The 20,778-nt window shown below is 38.3% G+C and overlaps 1 protein-coding gene across 1 annotated transcript; it reads left to right on the forward strand.

Annotated features, from left to right (window-relative positions):
- Window positions 1–208: 208 nt before the first annotated feature.
- On the forward strand, window positions 209–18,855 carry LIPN (lipase family member N). The gene is made up of 10 exons (XM_047761629.1): window positions 209–801; window positions 2,066–2,181; window positions 2,994–3,111; window positions 5,252–5,450; window positions 7,073–7,182; window positions 9,959–10,095; window positions 11,822–11,968; window positions 13,689–13,760; window positions 14,310–14,381; window positions 17,758–18,855. Exons 2-10 carry the CDS (start codon window positions 2,074–2,076, stop codon window positions 17,989–17,991), a joined length of 1,197 nt encoding a protein of 398 aa, XP_047617585.1. The 5' UTR covers window positions 209–801; window positions 2,066–2,073; the 3' UTR covers window positions 17,992–18,855.
- Window positions 18,856–20,778: the final 1,923 nt, after the last annotated feature.

Here is a 20,778-nt window from a genome sequence, read left to right on the forward strand (position 1 = left end):
GAACTGCACCTACTTCATGCTGGGTGGCAACTTACCTTTCTTCCCTCTGAGAGATGAAAGAGATTCAGTTACTGCTTTGACTTTTCAGCGGTACAAAGTAGAATGGAAAAATGAGGCACTTCCACCTCCATTTTCCAGTGTTTCAGGTGGGTTTTAGCAATAAATTGCCTTTCTTCTCCTCAGGCCTCTCTGCCAAAGTTGACAGCAAGTTGAATCCTTTGGCACCTGGGTTTAGTTTCCTCTGCTACATTGTTGACTCCAAACTCTTTCTGGCCTCCAAAGTGAGTCAGGATGGACTCATCTTCTCAACTGAGTTAAGAGTCAGATACTTCCCTGCACATTACATGGTTGACACCAGAACTCTCACAAGCATTGCTTCATTTGACCCTCACAGTGGACCCTTGTGTCAAGAAGGTAGATGTTGTTATCTCTGATTTTGTCTAGCAGGATCCTGAGTACATACTTCCTCATTTGATACACTGTTATGGAAATGCTGCCGAACCCTCCCAACAGTGACAGACATTCAGTGGAAACATGGAAGATTCAGTCAAACTGGTTATTTGACAAACATAGACCACTGTTGCCCAATCCACAAGTACATCGTGGCACTTGGAGTGTCAGGAAGACGCCCTGGGTGTGTGTCACCATCAAGGGTTTCTTCATTTCTACCAGCTTCCGGTCTCTCATTTATCTAGCTTCTAGCTGCAACTGTATCTCATTCTTCATTTTGTCCCATGCAAAAGTTCCCAAGTTCCTAACCAATAAGGAGTCCTCAGGAGCAGCAGGAACTCACCTGACTAGGTAAGACCAAGATTTATCACAACTGGGAGGCAAGTTGGGAGTGATAGCCAGGTGGAAGGACTCTGCACCGAGGCTGTCTACGTTCCTGTCCCAGTTCTGTCACCTGTTGGCTCTGTAACCTGGAGCAGATTTTTAATCTCACTAAGCCTTTGTTAATTTCGTTGATAAAATGAGGATAATAATAGTAGCTACTTCATGGCATTTCTTTGAGGTTTAAATTACATGCGAAGCATTTAGACTACTGTCTGGCACAAGCCAAGTCCTCGATAGCTTTGTTAGTCTCAAAAATGTTTTAAATTATATAACATGATAAATGGAAAATCATCTTCAACCAGATAGCAAATTTGTGGAAAGCTGTTGAACTTCAGAAGTAAATTCTGCATTTCTAGAAGTCTATAATTAAGTTGTTATAGCAAAGACTCTCTACTATTACTCTTATTCATTCTTAGATTTTTAAAAATCAGTGAAAGAGCTTACATTGTGCTCAGTGCTTTATGTATCACTGAATCTTCCCTGTAACCCTATAAGAAAGGTTACATTATTATCTTAATGTTACCAGCAGGAAAACTGAGAGACAAAGCTATTAAGTAACTTGCCCCAAATCAGAAATCTCCTTCATGGTTAAGGCTGGACCTCAAACTCAGGCCATTAGGCGACAACGCCCGGTGATGAATTCTCTGCATGATTGTTGGCCTGCTTTGAAGAGACATGCTTTTAAGCCATGCCAAGAAAGAGACACGGCACATTTAAATGTGCAAAATTTGCCTTTGGGTGTTCACAGAAATAATCGCATCATTAGAAATGGATCATAAGCTTGTTTGTTTGGTTGAAGCTTCATTGTTCAGTGCTGTTTTTTGGTGTGTGGAATGCTGGGCAAGACTAGAGGGTACTTCCACTTTAGCTTTGCCACTGTATGAAACTTTTCCTCTGAATCCTTATGTATTCTGGCAATTCACAGGCAAACATAAACTTAAAATAATTGGAAAAAATGGATTAAATGAGAAAAAATAAGCATTTGTACTAGATTAAATTCATTTCCTTTTTAAAACTGGACTATGTCAGGGCAGTTCTATGTGAAAAAAAAATCAATTAATAGTGCTTGAAGTTAGCTCATTGTATTTGCTCCTTTCCAGACTGTTTCAGCTTTCTCGGGATGTTGGTCAAGTTTTCATTAAGGGATTATTTTATTTCATTAATCAACTTTGACGTATAGATAATACATGTTTATACATGCTGTATAAATAATCTGCGGTTATCATGCCAGGCATTTCCATGATGTGGCTGTTTTTAACAACAACCTATTTGATTTGTGGAACTTTAAATGCTGGTGGATACTTTAATTTGGAAAAAGAAGCAAATCCTGAAGTGTGGATGAATATTGTAAGTGATGGACAATCCCAAAGAACATCAAATAAAGCAGATTAATGGGTTGTGTTATTAAAGTTCCTGTCATAGCAGAAAATCTCTGATAAGAAAACATAAAACAGGTGACTTTTAACATTCTCCAAGAATCAAGCTAGGTAGATATCTTTTGGATGTGTAAGTAATATAGTCTAATAATATAAAGTAGAATTTTATCATTTGGCGATAACCTCCTCTTTTGAATTTAGACTTTAAGAATACTAAAAATTATATTTTAAGTCCTCTGGATGACACATATGACTGCCCTCTACTGGACTATGATCCTGTTATCCTTAAACCAAGAGGGATCTCAAAAGACCGTTCACTTGAGAATATAGTTTTGTCAGGAGTTACCACTGTGGTGCAGTGAGTTAATGATCCAGGCTGTCTCTGTTGAGGTGCCGGTTTTATTCCACAGCACAGCACAGTGGGACAGGGGGTTAAGGATTCAGCGTTGCTGTAGCTATGGCACAGCGTATTTGATCCCTGGCCTGGGAACTTCCATACGCTGTGGGTGCTGCTGAAAAAAAGAAATAGGGAGAAGAAGAATGGGTCATTGCTAGATATTATCTCCACCCCCCTCAAAAAAATTTACCACTAGAAGACATTTTCTAATAGTCTAATTATTTTTTTATCAAGACCTTAAGCAGTAAATTAATTTTACATTTCCGTGGGGCTACAGATTTCAGATAATTTACCCGAATAAGCACACACAAAATGCTTTTTTCTAGTTCCTGTTGATAACCTTTTAGAGAAGATGTTTAGCTAACGCCTCTCTTTCTCCTGGGCAGAGTGAAATCATTGAGTACAACGGCTACCCCAGTGAGGAATATGAAGTCACCACTCAAGATGGATACATACTCAGCATCAACAGAATTCCTCATGGCCGAAGAGACACTAAGAACACAGGTACAAAATGTGTTTCTCCTGAGAAAGAGTGATGCACAAGAGTAAAGTTTAGTGCTGGTTGCCCATTAAGACAGTCCCTGAATTATAAAAGTTGGTTTGAATTTTGAGTTAGTCTTTAAATAGTTAACAGGAAGTCTCATTCTTTTCCATTCTGAAGACAGGCAAAAACCTAAAAATACACAGGGCAAGACAGATCTTGTTGACTGCCACCAGGCATGCTTCTCAGGGAGTAAATGCAAAGGTAGGGCCTATCCTTTGCTGATTTCTCATGTGGAAAATTGCTATATTTTGGGAAAGTGGATTTCATCACTGTTGGAGAGAGATTGGCTGGGTTGTATGAAGTTGGTTGTGGGGTGTCCCCAAAGAGTCTCACCCAGCCCCCTTAGAATCCATAGGCCTCCCTCTGCAGGATTAAACACATCAAATTCAATGACAGTGGCATTTCTGAGACTTTTCCAGGAAAGAAAACTTTAAAATTCATGTATGTTTTTACCTGAGAGAAAGACAGTTTGTGTGATGAAAGGGTATGGGGTTATAAAGGCTTCACTCTAGAATGAGGGACCAGCCATGCCAAACATAGGAATTATACTCTTTGTATGGGAAAACATAACTGCAGAGACTTCAAGAGTTTTGCAGTGAAAGAATGGGAGTGGGATGTGGGTAGGGTTACCAGATAAAATACAAGATGTCCAGTTAAAGGTGAATTTCAGATAAGATCAGGTGAGGAGATATATATATATACACACACACACACACACACATATAATCCCAGTTTATACTTACATGGTTAAGTTCTTCATTGCTAATCAGAAATTCAAATGTAATAAAGCATCCTGGGCCTTTTTGTTTATCTTTGTTTATTGCTAAATCTGGCAACACAAAAGATAGCAGTAGAGGTGGGATTTGAAACATAGAAGAACATTTTTACAGGAAAGGCTGTGCTTAAGGAGGGAGAATTTGAGGGGATATTTGGAATTAAATGCTATTTATTAGTTCTAAATTGTTCTAAGTATTGTTCTAAATGCTTTATATGAATTAAATCAGTTAAGCTTCACAGCAGTCCTATGATAATTGTTATCATTTTACAGATGATGAAATTGTAGTAAAATAAGTTATGTAACAGGCTCAAGCTCACACAAATAACAACTGACAGAACCAGAATTCAAACCCAAGCAGACTGACTCCAGAGCCGGTTAACTATTAAATATAGCCTCCTACTATTAAATTACAGAAACTTCCATCCTGGTTCTTCATTCTCCTCTCCCTGAATACTCTCTCCATCAGAAACTTGAGAATTGGCAGGAGGATGAATTTACTATTATGGTTTTCAGATGCTTTTCAGTGGGCAGAGGCTGGGGGATTTGATTGGAAGTTTGACGAGTAACTATTCATTATCCATTTATATTCACCTCCCCTTCCCCATGACTGCATCAAACGTGATCACTTTCAGGCCTTTGCAAGGCAAACGCAGGAGATATATAAATTTGAATACTTAGTGCAGAGCAGTTACAAGCACCTGCTTTAGCACGAAAGAAAATTGGCCTTGAGTCCTGGCCCTGCCCTTGTCAGCTAGATAACCCTTTAGGAAAAAGTTACTTAGTTACTTTAAGGCACTACATCTATAAAAGGAAGATTCCCGCTGTGGCACAGTGGGTTAAGAATCTGTCTACAGCAGCTTGGCTTGCTGCAGAGGCATGGGTTTGATCCCTGGCCAGGCACAGTGGGTTAAAGAATCAGACAATGCCACAGCTGTGGCATAGGTCGCAGCTATGGCTCAGATTCAATCCCTGGCTCAGAAACTTCCATGTGTCATGAATGCAACCATAAAAAATTTTTAAAATAAAAAAATGAAATGAGGATCCTCAAAGTCGGAGCTACTTTATAAACTTAATTGAGAATTTAATAAACTAGTGAATGTCAACATACAACAGGCACAAAGTATGTACTCAGGAAACAAGTTGTGTGATTGCAATGTTCTACACTAATGACAAGGGGAAAAGTTAATGCTATTTCGGGTTTTGCTTTTTCTGGTAGAGAGAGAGAGAGTGTGTGTGTGTGTGTGTATGTTTCTATCATGTTCTTGAGATACTCTGTTTATTATACAAAGTTTCTCTCTGTCTTCCTTCCTCCCTCCCTCCAGGTACCCGGCCAGTTGTATACATGCAGCATGCCCTGTTTGCAGACAGTGCCTCCTGGCTTCAGAATTTTGCCAATGGCAGCCTTGGATTCCTTCTAGCAGATTCAGGTTATGATGTTTGGATGGGAAACAGCCGGGGGAACACTTGGTCAAGAAGACACAAAACACTCTCACTGACTCAAGAGGAATTCTGGGCCTTTAGGTAAACAGTATCCAAGAAAAATCATGAAGGCAATTTGAGACAGGTCCTTTAAATATAACAGTGTGGATAGTATTAATAATTACGCATGGGATATTTGGAGTCACACAGCCCATTGTTTTCTCTGCTAACATCTCAAAGGAGATAAATAGCAAGAAGCTTTGGTTTTCACTGATTCTCCCACGAGCGAATTATAGCATTTGAACACACTATTGTATCCAATACTATACATTATAAGTATGTCTTAGGGGACAGCTCAGGAAAATTCCTAAGACCAATGCATGCACTCACTTAACCAATGTTTGTTGAGCGCCTGCTGTGTGCACTGTTCTAGGCCCTGAACTTTCAAGAGTGAACAAAGTCCTTGCCCTCTCAAGGCTTATATCCATCCTAGTGATGCTATTACACATTTTCTCTTAGTGAGTCAATCAGTTTTGCAAAGACAATGTGTATCAGTGTTATATTTTACCTAAAGAAACTGTGATTGAGAATATATAGAATACAGTTTTCAGGAAAACTCTAATATGAGATCTTCGGAATCTTGTTAATGGGCAGTAGACAAGAATCTTTTGATATGCTGACTGCTTCTTTTAGTGCAAGTGTTTTCTGCTGTCACCAGAGGACAGGCTGATGCCTTCAATGGACTTCCTTTCTCAGGCTTAAGCTTCCTGTGAGTTTGCAAAACTGCTGTGAGAACAGAACCATGTTAATTCAATATTCAGTACCTTCTGACAAGTTGGAAGGAAAGGAAGATGAGACTAAATTGTTAGGGCCAGAGCTTTTGGCTAGGGGCAAGCTTTGGGAATTATTTCGTGTCCTTGGTCCTTGGCTTAAAGCTTGGATCTTATACTCCAAAAAGCATCACAACCATTCTCTTCTGTTGGGAAGTAGAAATCTATATTTCTTCTCATATTCTTTTAATAAACAGGCTTTTAGCTCAGGAGGTACCTGACTCAATGACATGTTATTTAGGCCTTTTTTGTTGTTGTTGTTCTCTTGTATTAATGCTGGATGAACTGGTTCTATAGGATTTTGGTATATATTAAATATATCTCTATTTGGACAGAAATATTAATAATAGCAACATCTGATTGAGTGCCTAATAGCAGCCAGAGTCATTCCTTTAATGCTATGTAAGTGCTGTAGCAACCCTACCATATTAATTTTACAGGTGAGGAAACTTAAGTTCAGAGCATTTAAGTAACTAATGGAAAGTTACTCAACTAGTGCATGGTAGAATCATGATTTACAACCAGTTCTGTTCCCAAAGCTGGCTATTACATGGCCCTAAGAGTCTTGAAGTCCCCTGGGGGAGCATGAAGTAGAGGCATGCATCCAGGTGGGGAAAAGGCAGCAAAAGAAATGCAAAGGAAGGGAATGAAGAAGAGGAATGGCAAGACTGTCAGATAATGTGATTACACAAGTCTAGAAGTCATTCCTGTTCTTAGAAAGTAATACACATAGATGCAGCAAACAAAACTACAATAGCGTACATGTAACAGGGTAAATGATGAAACACAAGTAAGTGGACAGCACAGAATTCTGTGTGTAAAAAATAAGTGAAGGAGTGCTCTGAATTTTAAACTTAGTTGGGAGTATTTATATGGCCCTGTTTTATTTTGCAGCTTTGATGAAATGGCCAAATATGATCTCCCAGGAATAGTAGACTTCATTGTAAATAAAACTGGTCAGGAGAAGTTGTATTTCGTTGGACATTCACTTGGTACTACAATAGGTATGTTCACAAGGGTCAACATTTTATAAGAGGGTTAGCACCATGCAAGAGTTTATCTTTAGATTGAAACAGAGTAACTATTTGCATTTACAATGTCCCTAATTCGCCATCCTGTGCTATGCTGTGAACCTGAATTCCACAGACTGTGAGTTTTATAGGACAAATCTTTCTTCCATGCCCAGCAGCACATTTGTAATGGTGATGTGATTTCCCAGGAATAACATGTGCCCAGAATCAAAAGAAGTATTTCCAAAGAATAAGTCTCTATTGACTCACAGACTTTGGAAAACTTATGGTTTCCAAAGGAGACAGTTTGGGGGGTGGGGGAATGCTGGGAGTGCGAGAAGGAAATACTATAAAACTGGATTGTACAACTATAAATGTAATAAATTTAGTAATAAAAAAAAAGAAGAAGTCTCTAGGTCTCCTCTGAGCTGAAAAAGTAAAGTCAAATGCCATGAAATATCCTTGAAGAATGTTAAAGATGCATCAATCATACATTCCTCACAACCCATATGGGATTTTAAAAATAAAAAAGAGAGGCTTATATTCATATTTGAACAAATTGAAAAGATATGGTCACATTTTGTTTGTGAATCAGAACACCAGTGCTTACATAATAAATTAACTGAGCTTATCCATTTAGTGTATGATTTAATATTCAATGGAATAGCAATTAAGTGTTAGCACTATGTGGATTTTGAAAAGTCCAAGAAATGTTCTTTGAATATGTATTTCTTATAGATTTTTAAAAAGAAATCAATAATCTAGCTCTGAATAAAAATTTAAAGGAAACTATATTATTAAAAATATGAATTTGTTAGTAAAGTTTCCAATTTTAATTGGTTTTTGTGAAAATACAATATTTTAGTTTGAGTGAAACTGTGCAAGATGCAATAAATATTCCTATGGTAGTAAGAATCATCACCATTATCATAAAGAGCAAGTATGTATTTACCAGTGCTTTATATTGCTAGCTTACAAGTTTAGAATTGTCAGTGAACATCAGAGAAAATATACTAAAAGAGTATCAAAGAATTAATAATAGGACTCTACTCCCCCTAAAAAAAAAAATCTATCAGTAACAGGAAATATCATTTAGGAGCATTCACTGCATTTAGGACCCTCTGTTCAGGACTTTTCCTGCAATATCTTTCACTAAGCTTCAGAACAATCCTAGCATTATTATTTTTATCTCATAGAAGAGGAAATAGAATTTCAGAGAAATTAAGTGTCTCGTTCAAGACCTGCTAACTCACAGGAGAGAGTACACAGATTCAAACCAGGTCATTTTGACTTCACCAATGGGGTACTTGGGTGCTGTGCAGAAATTGCATGGAGAAGAATGGCTTGAATGGGGTCTAGAAATGTGGTCAAGACTTAGATATGTTCTCATATCTGATTGGCAAAGAAAACAGAAAATCTGATCATCAGGGCTCTACATTGCATTTAGGGCATGGAATTTTTCAGTGAGCACTATTTGCACTTGAGCAGAGAAATTTTTGTTATGTGGGAAGGACCCACTCCTCATAGGACCTTTAACAAGCCAAGCCCTAGCCCACTTAAAAACTATTGGGCTCTCCAACCAATATGATCATTGAAAAACTCACCTCCACGCATTTCTTGACATCTTCTAGAGGAAACTATGATGCCTGTTTCAGTCTTTGTATCTATTACTCACAGTTCATTTTCTGGCTAAGACTGTTTCAATATTTCAACAAAAAATTCAGGGAAAAAAAAAACCCCTCTGCTATGGCTACACACACACACACACACACACACACACACACACACACACAGTGGAGGGGGCCTGGTAAAGCACAAACACACAGGTCCTCCACATAGCCTTTTCGATGTGGGGCTGACCTCCACCCTCATCCTCACAGCGCTGGATATGGGTGCAGTGCTAGTACTGAAAGACCAGGGCAGATGGAGATATTCAGTCCTTACTGGGGCCACTGTGGACCAAAGGAAATCTCTTTCCCTTTTGGAAGCAGGGAGGATTGTGAAGGTTTGGTAAGCATCCAGTGAAGCACTGGAAGCAATGAAATCTCATCCCACTGTGAGAAAGGAAAACTGTGGGATAACTGGGTGAAAGTATAGAAAGAGCCTTTTTTTTTTTTTTTTTGCTTTTTAGGGCCACACCCTAGGCATATGGAGGTTCCCAGGCTAGGTGTCTAATCGGAGCTATAGCTGCTGGCCACAGCCACAGCAACACCAGATCCAAGCTGTGTCTGTGACCTACACCACAGCTCACGGCAACACTGGATCCTTAACCCACTGAGCAAGGTCAGGGATCGAACCCGCAACCTCATGGTTTATAGTTGGGTTTGTTTGTGCTGTGCCATGCTGGGAACTCCAGAAAAAGCCTCTTGATTCACCTCCCATGAACTGATTATGGAATTCTTGGGGCTTTGTGACTTACTCCAGCATCTAGGAGTTGGGGGTAAAGTGACAACATTGCTAGCACTTACTCCATGCTTGGGAATTGAGAGTGTCCCCAGTTCACTTGGCTGGAGTTGCTTTAGCTGCTTATCCCTCACTTTCCCCCACCAAGTTAAATTATCCAGAATTAGAGAAAATAGAGTCTTGAGAGCAGAAAAGGCTGAAGGCAGATTCTCTTTGCAGAATGACTTGAAAGAGTTTCCCAGTTCATCCCAAAGGTCATTGCAGTAGAAGGATAAATATGACAAAGCAGAGCCCCACTTCTATTAGTAGAAACATTGCCTAAGGGTTGCTAATATTTACAAGACTATCTTGTTTCCTGTTCTCTCAGGGTTTGTAGCCTTTGCCACCATACCTGAGCTGGCACAGAGAATCAAAATGAATTTTGCCTTGGGTCCTATGATCTCACTCAAATACACCATCGGCATTTTTACCAGATTTTTCCTACTTCCAAATTCTGCAATCAAGGTAGGCTCTTCCTTCTGCCAAAATATATATGAGGATTTCTTATCTGATGATAACTCCTTATTATTTTAAAATCTACTATGAAGTCCAAGTTGGACATTTAGATGAAATCTATAGAAAACAGACCCTGCAACCATGTGCTTGTGTGTGTGTGTCTGTGTGTGTGTGTTATCTATGCCACAATCTCTACAGTTTCCATATAGAATGCCCTATACTCCATCATTAACAGACCTGAGTATAAATCAGAATTTCCAGGTAAGCTGCGTGGTATGTCAGTTTAAGGTCTATCTACAATTTTCCTTCTTCCATTCTTGTTTCACTGGGCATGTCAATGAATTCAGTGTCCAAAGGAAAGATATTTTTCAAGTTACATGTGAGCCTTGACCTCTTTGATATAAAGTAAGCCTGAATAACATACCCCTTACCTTACTGGAATTTGCTCTAATTTACTAAAGTTAAGATTCCAAAGCCTATATATCTTATAGCTCCATTATTTCTTCAAATGTTTATTGGTTATTTTCCAAGTGTTGGAAAAGTAGTTTGATGATCAATTGTGAATTTGGGGTTTTATTCATTAAAATTTTTTTTCTATTTGCTTTCTGTTTCTCTAAAAAAAGTTCATTCCCACAATGAACGTAGTATTTTGTCTACTGTCTTTAATGAAATTTGAGGTGAAAGATAAAACAAATGTTTGCAAATTAGGACATCACATTAATTCATATGTAAAATGAGGTCCTGGTTTGGGATGGAGAGGTAAGAATGGAAAAAACAATTGTGAGCTAACACAAGGAAGATCTTCCATGAAGCCTAATAATTGGTTTGATAGTAGTTTTACTGGATTGTTTATTGTAAGCTCAAGTGGTGTAACTTGCCTTTTGTGTGCTTACTAGTTCTATTTCAAACTGTATTGATATCAGTTAATTTTGAATGATTTTTACATTTGGGCAGAGTTGAGCAGACAAATTTGTTACGTTAAATTCAGAGACAAACGCATCTAATTGCTACATATGTCAGTTTTGCACATGTATTACTTTGCCTCCACAGGTCGGTCTGAGGCAAACGTTGTCCCTGACTTATTTCAGTTTCTTATTCCCTATTGTCAAATATTCTGCCACTTTAAGTCTCATTCTCTGACCCTGCCCACCATTTCGGAATGCTCTGATCCTCCCATCAGAGATCCCCACCCAAGCCTACTGCTTTTTCAAGCCCTAGAAGCTTTAACTGTGCTGCCTCCACATCAATTTTTCCTGTCCATTAGCACCCTCTCCTCAGTGCACCATCCTCTAATTTTCACTGTAAAGGTGATGTGTACATGAATAATAGGGGAAAATCCTGCTTTCTCTTCCTGCTGTTCCAGGCAATATTTGACCTTTAGGAGAAGCCGTTCTACCTTTCTTGCCAATCAATGAGAAATATAGGCAATAGCTGATTGGATACAGTAAAGAAGAGCTTTCACATGGAGAAATTAGTTAATTGGGGTTTGAGGGTCCTCACTACAATCTCCTTGTATTTTATGTTTGATTATCTTCCTTGGGTGGAGATGGAGTCATAAATAGTTACTTTTCCTGAATGGCTTGGCCCCCTTGGCCAAAAGAGCAAACAAATATACAAATACAATTACATCCCCATTCACAAATGTAAGAATCCTCATTCCTGGGAAGAAGGGAAAGTCAAGAAGTCTGACAATTATTCCCAAAAGGATAATTCTGTTTTGTTTTTATTTTTACAGAAATTTTTTGGTACCAAAGGTATCTTTTTAGAAGATAAAGCAAGGAAGTCATCTTCTACCAAACTCTGCAACAATAAAATATTATGGGTGATATGTAGTGAAATTATGTCCTTATGGGCTGGATTCAATAAGAAAAATATGAATATGGTATGTATAATGATATCCATTTGGAAATTCTTTTAGGTGCTTTTAGAAATTCCAGCTTTTCTTTGATTCTTTTTGATGTATCTATTATACTTCATAAATTATAAAATAGTCTAAACTCTTATTAGATGGAGATTTGCTATGCATGGATTAGGTATTCAGTGGACCATGAATGTAAAGACTGGGGAAAGGAATAGGCAGCTTCATCTTTTCATCCCTGCTCACGTAGGAAAATAGATGTTTCACTCTAGATCATGGCTTCATGTGTTCATAATCAGCCAGCCCTTACTACAGTCAACTTGATTTTATTATACAGTGCATTAAAAATTAAAATAAAGTCCTAGAAGAAAAAAGGGAAGTACATACAAGCATTGGACTTATTCCTTGTGTGCCTTCACTTGTTGGGAGACTTTAGCCTCAAATATAACTCATCACTTAACTTGGAACATGCAAGACAGAATAGAATGGAGATGCACTCCCTCTCCTGTGAATAAGCAGACATCCTGGTTCATCAACTCTGTTTCCTGTTATTGAGAATTCAAGAAGGAGGAGTTCACACTTGCAGACTAGTGTGATTGAAGAGTTGCCCTTGTCATATTGCAAATGGCAACCAATGAAATTGTTACAATGAAGCTAGTCTCAAAATCAATTTTCTCTGAAAGCCCACCCTATCCTCATTCTTTAAGAGGCCAAATTGTGTTAGAGTGAAAACCTTGAGGCACAATTGTTGAAAAACTGCTCATTCAAAACTGCACATTTTGGAGTTCTCGTCGTGGCGCAGTGGTTAACGAATCCGACTAGGAACCATGAGGTTGCAGATTCGGTCCCTGCCCTTGCCCAGTGGGTTAAGGATCTGGCGTTGCCGTGAGCTGTGGTGTAGGTTGCAGACGCGGCTCGGATTCTGCGTTGCTGTGGCTCTGGCGTAGGCTGGTGGCTACAGCTCCGATTGGACCCCTAGCCTGGGAACCTCCATATGCCGCGGGAGCGGCCCAAGAAATAGCAAAAAGACAAAAAAAAAAAAAAAACTTCACATTTTTTATAGCTCCTCTTATTGGTTTCATTACATTCTAAGCCACAGAATTATCACTACTATTTTATCTCTATAATTTTCATCTCTATAATATTTATGGGAATTGAAGTACAGTGCATCTAGAAGTGATCAGCTTTTAGCTTTTCTTTGGCAATGTTTTATTTTATCCTTACAAGAGCCCAGCAAATTGGTAGCATGATTTTAACCATGTCCATTTAGTAGGTGAAAATGCAGAAACTCAAAGATGATAAATAACTTCCTGAAAGTCACAAAGCTTATCATAAACAAAATTAGGTCCTGAGCTCCAGGATTTTAGATCTACTGATTTGTGATCATGTCCGTCTGTGCAATAATATACACCACCTCCCTCACTTGCACAGAGTGCCTTTCTTGGTCTCTTTGCTCCATGTTGTCCATTGTTACTTCTTCTACTTCGCAATAGGCAAATTACCCCACAGCTTCAGAGCTGATACACGTTTGCTCTCAAGCAGCCCAGGCCATCAGCCAGCCCATGGTTCATTCACATTCACGTTTCTGACATGAATTTGTAATTATGTAGGTGTTCTGTCTCGCCATTTTCACAACCCCAGTGTTTGTTGACTGAATGTTAGCATAATTGTTCTCTGCTCCTGAAAGGTATTGTTCATTCCCTTGGGTGGTTATTGCTGTAACATGTGTCTTGTTTCTCTTCAGAGCCGAATGGATGTTTATATGTCCCATGCTCCCACGGGATCATCAGTACAGAACATCCTGCATATAAAACAGGTAGTGTCTTTGTCATAGAGAACAATTCCAATCCTTATTTTCATTATCCATGCAAGAACCAAGTTAGCATTCCTATCTAAGAAGCTTAGTAGCTGGCTTCTATTTTGTCCTTGTCACCATCTTTATCATTTAATTTCCCTGGATCTTAAGAGAAACAACAAGGCATGGTACAGACCAAGTAGATGGCGTAATTGAACACCATCTTAAATAAGAGCTTGTGAAATAGGCCCTGAGCTAAACTGGAAGGTAAACTGGAAGGTAGAGCTTCAGGAGAACCGAGCCTTCCCTATAGAGAAACACATCTGAGATTTGACTTCTCCCTAATATCTAGGTTTTCCATTAGTTTCTCCCCTCGAACCAAGAAGATCATTGCTTCCCTCTGTTGACCTTGCTTTTCAAAGTGGTAAAAATGTATTAATAATCTTCTGGTGAGCCAGAAGCCTTGTTTTCTTCCCAGTGTATAATATTTTTCTAAGGGTTGCTGTTAACAATTGTGCTGCCTACTCTGAATATTTATTTATTTTTTGGTCCATAAAACATTTGATTCAGCTTTATCAGTCTGATGAATTCAGAGCTTATGACTGGGGAAGTGAAGCTGAGAACATGCGTCATTACAATCAGGTGAGCTACTTAGAATGACTTCAGAAGGGTAGGGGTTTTGTTTTTGTTTTGTTTTGTTTTTTTAGAAAAAAAATTATATTAAGAAGTTATTTGAGAGTAAAAAGAATTCTACCTGGCAATTGGTGACACTCACATTAGTAGAAAGAATTTTTTTAAAAAATGTCTAGCTTTAAGATGTATTCATTGAAGAAAATCTAGAAATAAAAGAAACATGTACTAAGGAAATTAAATCATTTATAACCCTTCCACCCAAAGATAAATAGATGTATCAATATTTTATTACATGTATCCCAATCTTCTCAGCATCATTGCTTTTCCACAAATTTTAATCTTGTTTTTTCCTTTACGGTCATGGGAAGACATAATCAACATTACTGGGTTGTTTTTAACATAGTTTCAATGCCTGCATAATAGTGAAAATGGTTTTATTAAAAATTTAGAGAGTAAATAGCAACAACAACAACAAAAAAGACAAAAGACAAAAAAAAATTTAGAGAGTAAATAAATACATATTTCTTGATACCAACAGAAAAAATTAGGATTCCACATAAAAGTTAAGAGTATTACCTACCTATGTAGAGTTGAGTCTTACGTTATCTTTTTCCCTCTAACTTTACACATCGTAACTTATGGACCTATTTAGCCCTCCTGTACTTTTCACCAATCCTGTTGCCACCACTTCTTTTTCCAAGATCATGGACTGGGTTTCCTACTGAGGACTAAACACATTGAATTTTTCCAGTGTCTTCTCAGACTGACATTTAAGGTGATTAGTGTAAGTGTAGATGGACTGAGTTGCTTCTGAACATCAGAACAGTCAGTTTCTCAGTAATATACTGAATTGTTAGAGAAATGATCCCAATAGCCTTTAAGACAACAGTGAGAGTTATGTTATATTTTTGTTTTTAATCAATCAAATTAAGATGATATTGACATACAATAAAATTCACTGATTTTACGTATCCAACCCAATGTTTTGACAAATATACTCATTCATGTAACCCACACCACAAACAACAGACAGAACATTTTCATCATCCACAAAATTTTCTCCTGCTCCTCAATTTAGCAGGTGATGAAAATGCTCTGTATCTTGTTTGTAAAATCAGTGAATTTTATTGTATATGCACAAATGCATGTATTTACAAATGCTTGGAAAAAAGCCAAACAGATAACAAATGTTAAAGTGGTTTTCAAAGAGAGGAAGAAAGAAAGAGGGAAGTGGGTGGACATGAAGAGTAAAGGAGGCTTTCATTTTGGATTTTACATACTTCTGCCTTCTTTCATTATGTTTAATGAGCATGTTATATTTATATATTGTTTACGAGTCAAGAAAATAAATTTAAAAATTACACACACATAAGACCATTTTATAGTCACGTTCCATTTTTTCGGTTTTACCGAGGTAAAACTGACCAAAAAGGTTTAAGAGTCAAGTGTACAACGTGATGACAGGTATATGAGAGTGTAAATGTCCTTAGACTTTATCCATGGAAGACTGGTCCTACCCTACTCCAGGCCAATCCAGTGTTATTTGGTTTGGATTTTAGCTCATTGGAAGTCAATTTTTATTATATTCTAGCCTCAACAGTTTGTCCTTTCTTTAAGTTCCCAGCACAATCTGTGTCTACTTTGTGTTTTTTTTCTGAGAATTGGAGGATTGACCCATGTAAGCGTCATAAGGGTAGGCATTTCCTTCTGTTTTGTTCACCCTTGTTTTCTCATTTGGCAGAGTACCTGGAACTTACTGGCCTCTCAATGCTTTTTTGTTGCAGGAATAAAATTTCTTAACCTCCCTCTTACCCACCTTGAAATGTCTCTGTCCTCTTGATTCTCTCCTTCCTTTCAAACTCAGAAAATGAAGGTCCCCTTATTATCCAAGTTACCTGGGCTTATGCCCCTGACTCCATCTCCCCTCATCTCTTCCTCCCAGTTCTTTTTAGTCTCTTAAATGAACTCCTGTCCGTTGTGAACAGCAAAAAACCTTTTCTCAACCCATTAATCCTATCAAGTCATCCTTCCATCACTCTGTTTTTAATCAACATTTTTTTTTAATACTTAAAAGGGCTGATTCTCTCATCTTCCCCTCTTCCACCTACTCCTAAACCCTGGAAAATGTAGGTTTTTTTTCTTTTTTTTTCTTTTTCTTTTTTTCATTCTTAGGTTTGCATATGTAGCATATAGAAGTTCCCAGGGTAGGGGTTGAATCGGTTCTGTAGCTGCCCGCCACAGCCACAGCCACAGCCACAGCCACAGCAGTGTGAGATCTGAGCTGCATCTGTGACCTACACCACAGCTCATGGCAACCTTCGATCCTTAACCCACTGAGCAAGGCCAGGGATCATGAATACTAGTCAGATTCATTACCACTGAGCCACAATGGGAACTCCCTGGAAAATGTAGTTTTGGTCTTCATCTTTTTATTATAGCTACTATATTTAAAATTACCTGTTGTTTTAACTGCCAAATTTAATTGCCTATTCTCACCTTCAAACATACATATTAGTTACCACAGTCTCCTTACAATTTACCTTATCCCCCAACTTGGGAGATCATAATCCAATGATCTTTTTTTTTTTCTTTCCCTTTTTCATTTCTCCCTTTATCCTCTCACTGGCTACTCTCTATGCCTCTAAATTTGCTCTCAAATTGTCAGAATTCCTCCAAAATTCCTTGCATCTCTCTCCCCTTTGTCCTTGGAGAATTTAGCCGTCCCTTCAGTTACCACCTTCTGTGGATCATCCAAACTGCTTTTCTAGATTTTTTTAAGACGCATTTCCAACCTAGTCCTTATTCAAGTTACCCCACAAATTGATGGATATTCAGTCATCCTAAGACAGAGCTCCGAGAAATGATCCTGCCTTGTCTCCAAAACCTGTGAAAGATGTCCAAGAACCTTAGCCTAACATTTAGTCCATCACTGTCTGTAGTCTTACATCCTACTGTATTCCCTCATATATTTTCTTTCCTGGGTGCAATGGACATTTTGCCATTTCTGACCATTGCATACATGCTCTTCCTGCCTGCTAGCAAGCCCTCCAACCCTCTTTCTTATCTGTAAAATTCAACAATCCCTCGAGTCATTTCAAATTACTGCTCTTTTTATGAAGCTCCAGTTGGAAATAATTTCTTCATTGTCTTCACTTACATTGCATTTGGGGAATGTATTATAGCTTTCACCATCCCCTCCTTTGTACACAAATGTTTATTTAGCCATCTTGCCTTGTACCTTCATACTCCTTGAAGACAGGGTCCATTGCATGCTTTCTTCCTATGGTCATAGTTAATGCTTATTTAGCAGCTCCCGACTTATGTGAAGTCAGTGGTTGTTATGAGGAGCTTCTTCTCATGAACTTCCTTTCTCTTTCTTCCATAGAGTCGTCCCCCACTATATGACCTGACTGCCATGGAAGTACCTACTGCTATTTGGGCTGGAGGAAACGATGTCCTTGTAACACCCCAGGACGTGGCCAGGATACTCCCCCAAATCAAGAATCTCCGTTACTTCAAACTGTTGCCAGATTGGAACCACTTTGATTTCATCTGGGGCCTTGATGCTGCTCAACGGGTGTACAGTAAAATCATAGACTTGATGAAGTTATATCCCTAACAGAAATACATCTACTTGCTTCCAAGCCCATAAGAGGCTTTGGAGAAACTACTTATCAGCAGTGAAGCCTACAGCCTTCACCCTGTTGCCATTGCTGAAGGATTCCCTGGTAGCAGCATCCCTTTGGGGAGTTATTTCAACTGTGCTGCTCTTTCTCTAAGAAATGTCCACATTTGAAATCTCAGACTCTCTTGCTGTCAGTTAGGGATAGGTCCTTTTTTTTCATCTACAATGATCCTCTCTGTGAACTTGTGGGAGGAGTTAAAATAGGTCCTTCTCTTCCCTATTTCAAAAATATATACAGTGTTTCATGCAAATGATACCCATTCCCCATTCCCTTTGTCAAAGGATTGAATATAAACATAGGGGTGCTGGCATAGAGAGAAAGACCTTGTCAAGGCAGCAATTTGGGAATATATTTTGGGTGGCTGTGCTCTCATGGCTTTCTTGAAATCACAATTAGGGAAACAGCATTATGGTCCTCTATAAACAAGCCATAAAATAAGCGCTGGCCCACACAATGCATGGAAAAAATAGCAGAATTGAAAGCTGACCAAATTTAAGTGTTATAAGAATTTGTTTTATGGTTACAAGCTATAAACTGGGGGTTGGGCAAGGAAAACAAAATTGGGAAGGACTAGGATAAGCTGAATTTCTAGTTATTAAAATTATTCGCTATAGGTCACTGTCTTTAAAGCAAGGTTAAATTAATAAAGCTTTCTGAAAAAAATGTCCTAGAACTCATAGGCAGTAGGCAACAGTCTTAAGTTATAACACATGAGAGTTCATTCTCTCTTGTTTTGCCCTAAAGATAGATTGATCAGCCATCATGTCTTCTAGCAAAGTAGAATTTATATGACTGAATTTGTACTCATTAACCTTTCTTTTTTTTCTTTCCTTTTCTTTATTTCTTTCTTTCTTTTTTTTTTTTTTTTTGCTTTTTAGGGCCACACCCACGGCATATGGAAGTTCCCAGGTTAGGGGTTGAATCGTAGCTACAGCTGCCAGCCTACACCACAGCCTCAGCAACACGGAATCTAAGCCATGTCTGCCACCTACACCACAGCTCATGGTAACACCAGATCCTTAACCCACTGAGCAATGCCAGGAACTGAACTGGCATCCTCATGGATACTAGTCGGGTTTGTTACCGCTGAGCCACAATAGAACTCCTTGTACCCATTAACCTTCAAAGCAGTTTCCAGAAAGCCTAGTTTAGGACCAGCAAGAGAGGCAGTGGGAAATTCCAAAGTCTTGCTCTATTTCAGTCCCTAAATGATGTCAGTCTTTGATTCTAAGAATTAATACAGAGTTCTAAGAATAGCATGAAGTTTTAGTGCCAGTTCCACATCCCTGAATGGTATGAACTTGGAAAAGTCCTTTGCCTTCTATGAAGATGTAATTAATGGAAAACTGATTATGATACTCAAGGAATCATAAATAATACACATAAATACCTTCAACAGTTTTTTTTTAACTTAAAACAGATAAATGTAAGTTAGTTCAAAAATACTTGCTTATAGGATCAAGGTCTTTGGATGTTGAACACCATGTAATCATTCTTCAATAAAAATCCAAAATTGATCATTTTTAACTTTTAGTTTTGTCTCTTTAAAAGGGATAAAAATGTTTAAAACTTGGGGAGCAATTTTAGTTGCAAACCCTTTTATATTTTTATAATATTTATTTACCAAGATTAGACTAATTTTTTCACAATTTCTTGTGACTAACATCTATTGAGCTCTTTCAAAGATTACACAGTAGTTTTCATACAAGAAATACATTTTTAATCACATTTAATTAAATTAACCACAATTTATTAAGTAACTTAACTAATGTAACAAATAGAACAGGCATAAATAAATCTGAGAACTCATATGTAACTCTTAGTAAGCATATGATTTGACTGGAAGTAGTAGTAGGAAGTGACTGTAACAGATTAGCCTCCTAGTTATGAACATTTAGGAGGCATTGGACATCAGTTGATATATTAGAGAGAAGAGGGCATTGGTGAATATAGGAATCTGGTTAGGTGGAGGTCAGTTAAGAGAGCTGCTATGGAATTTGTCTTTTTCAGCTATTGCCACAACAATGCTGTGTAATAAACAGTCGTGAACAACTCCATGGCTTACCACGTTTTTTTATGCTCACAAGTCTGCAGTTTGGCTGGTGTGGCTGGGCTTTAGGCTGAGATCACCTGGGCTTGGCTCAAAGCTGTGGTCTGCACCACATCTTCTCTTCATTCTGTAACTAGCAGCTCTCAAGGTTATATTCCTCACATGACAGATCCCAAGAGCACAAGAAGGCAACTAGATCACCAGCATATTTGAACCTCTGCTTGTTCACACTCCTTTGGCTAATTCAGATCACATAACTGAGCCTGGCCTCTGTGGGGTGGAATAGTCTGCTTCACCTGCAGTAGGAGGCTGTAAACCACATGGCAAAGAGTGTGGATATAAAATACTATTGCACGAGAGTGCAGAATCGAGGGAAATTATCCATTCTACTACACACAGGCGGCACAAAATTCAAAAGATAAAAATAGAGAATACAATAAAATGTAAGTCTCCCTCCTCCCAACTTCTCGTCATACAGTCTTCCCTTCAAAGACAACTAACTCCTACCCATATTTTTATGTATTCTTTTACAGATTATGCCCTGTGGATCTTTTCCCCCTATATGTACCATACTATACATACTCTTCCATATCTTGCTTGGATCATTTACTATATCTTGGACATCATTCCCTATCAGCTCATATGGAACAATATTAAAATTTACATGAAA

The sequence above is a fragment of the Phacochoerus africanus genome, chromosome 15, assembly GCF_016906955.1.
Source record: "Phacochoerus africanus isolate WHEZ1 chromosome 15, ROS_Pafr_v1, whole genome shotgun sequence".
NCBI lineage: Eukaryota > Metazoa > Chordata > Mammalia > Artiodactyla > Suidae > Phacochoerus > Phacochoerus africanus.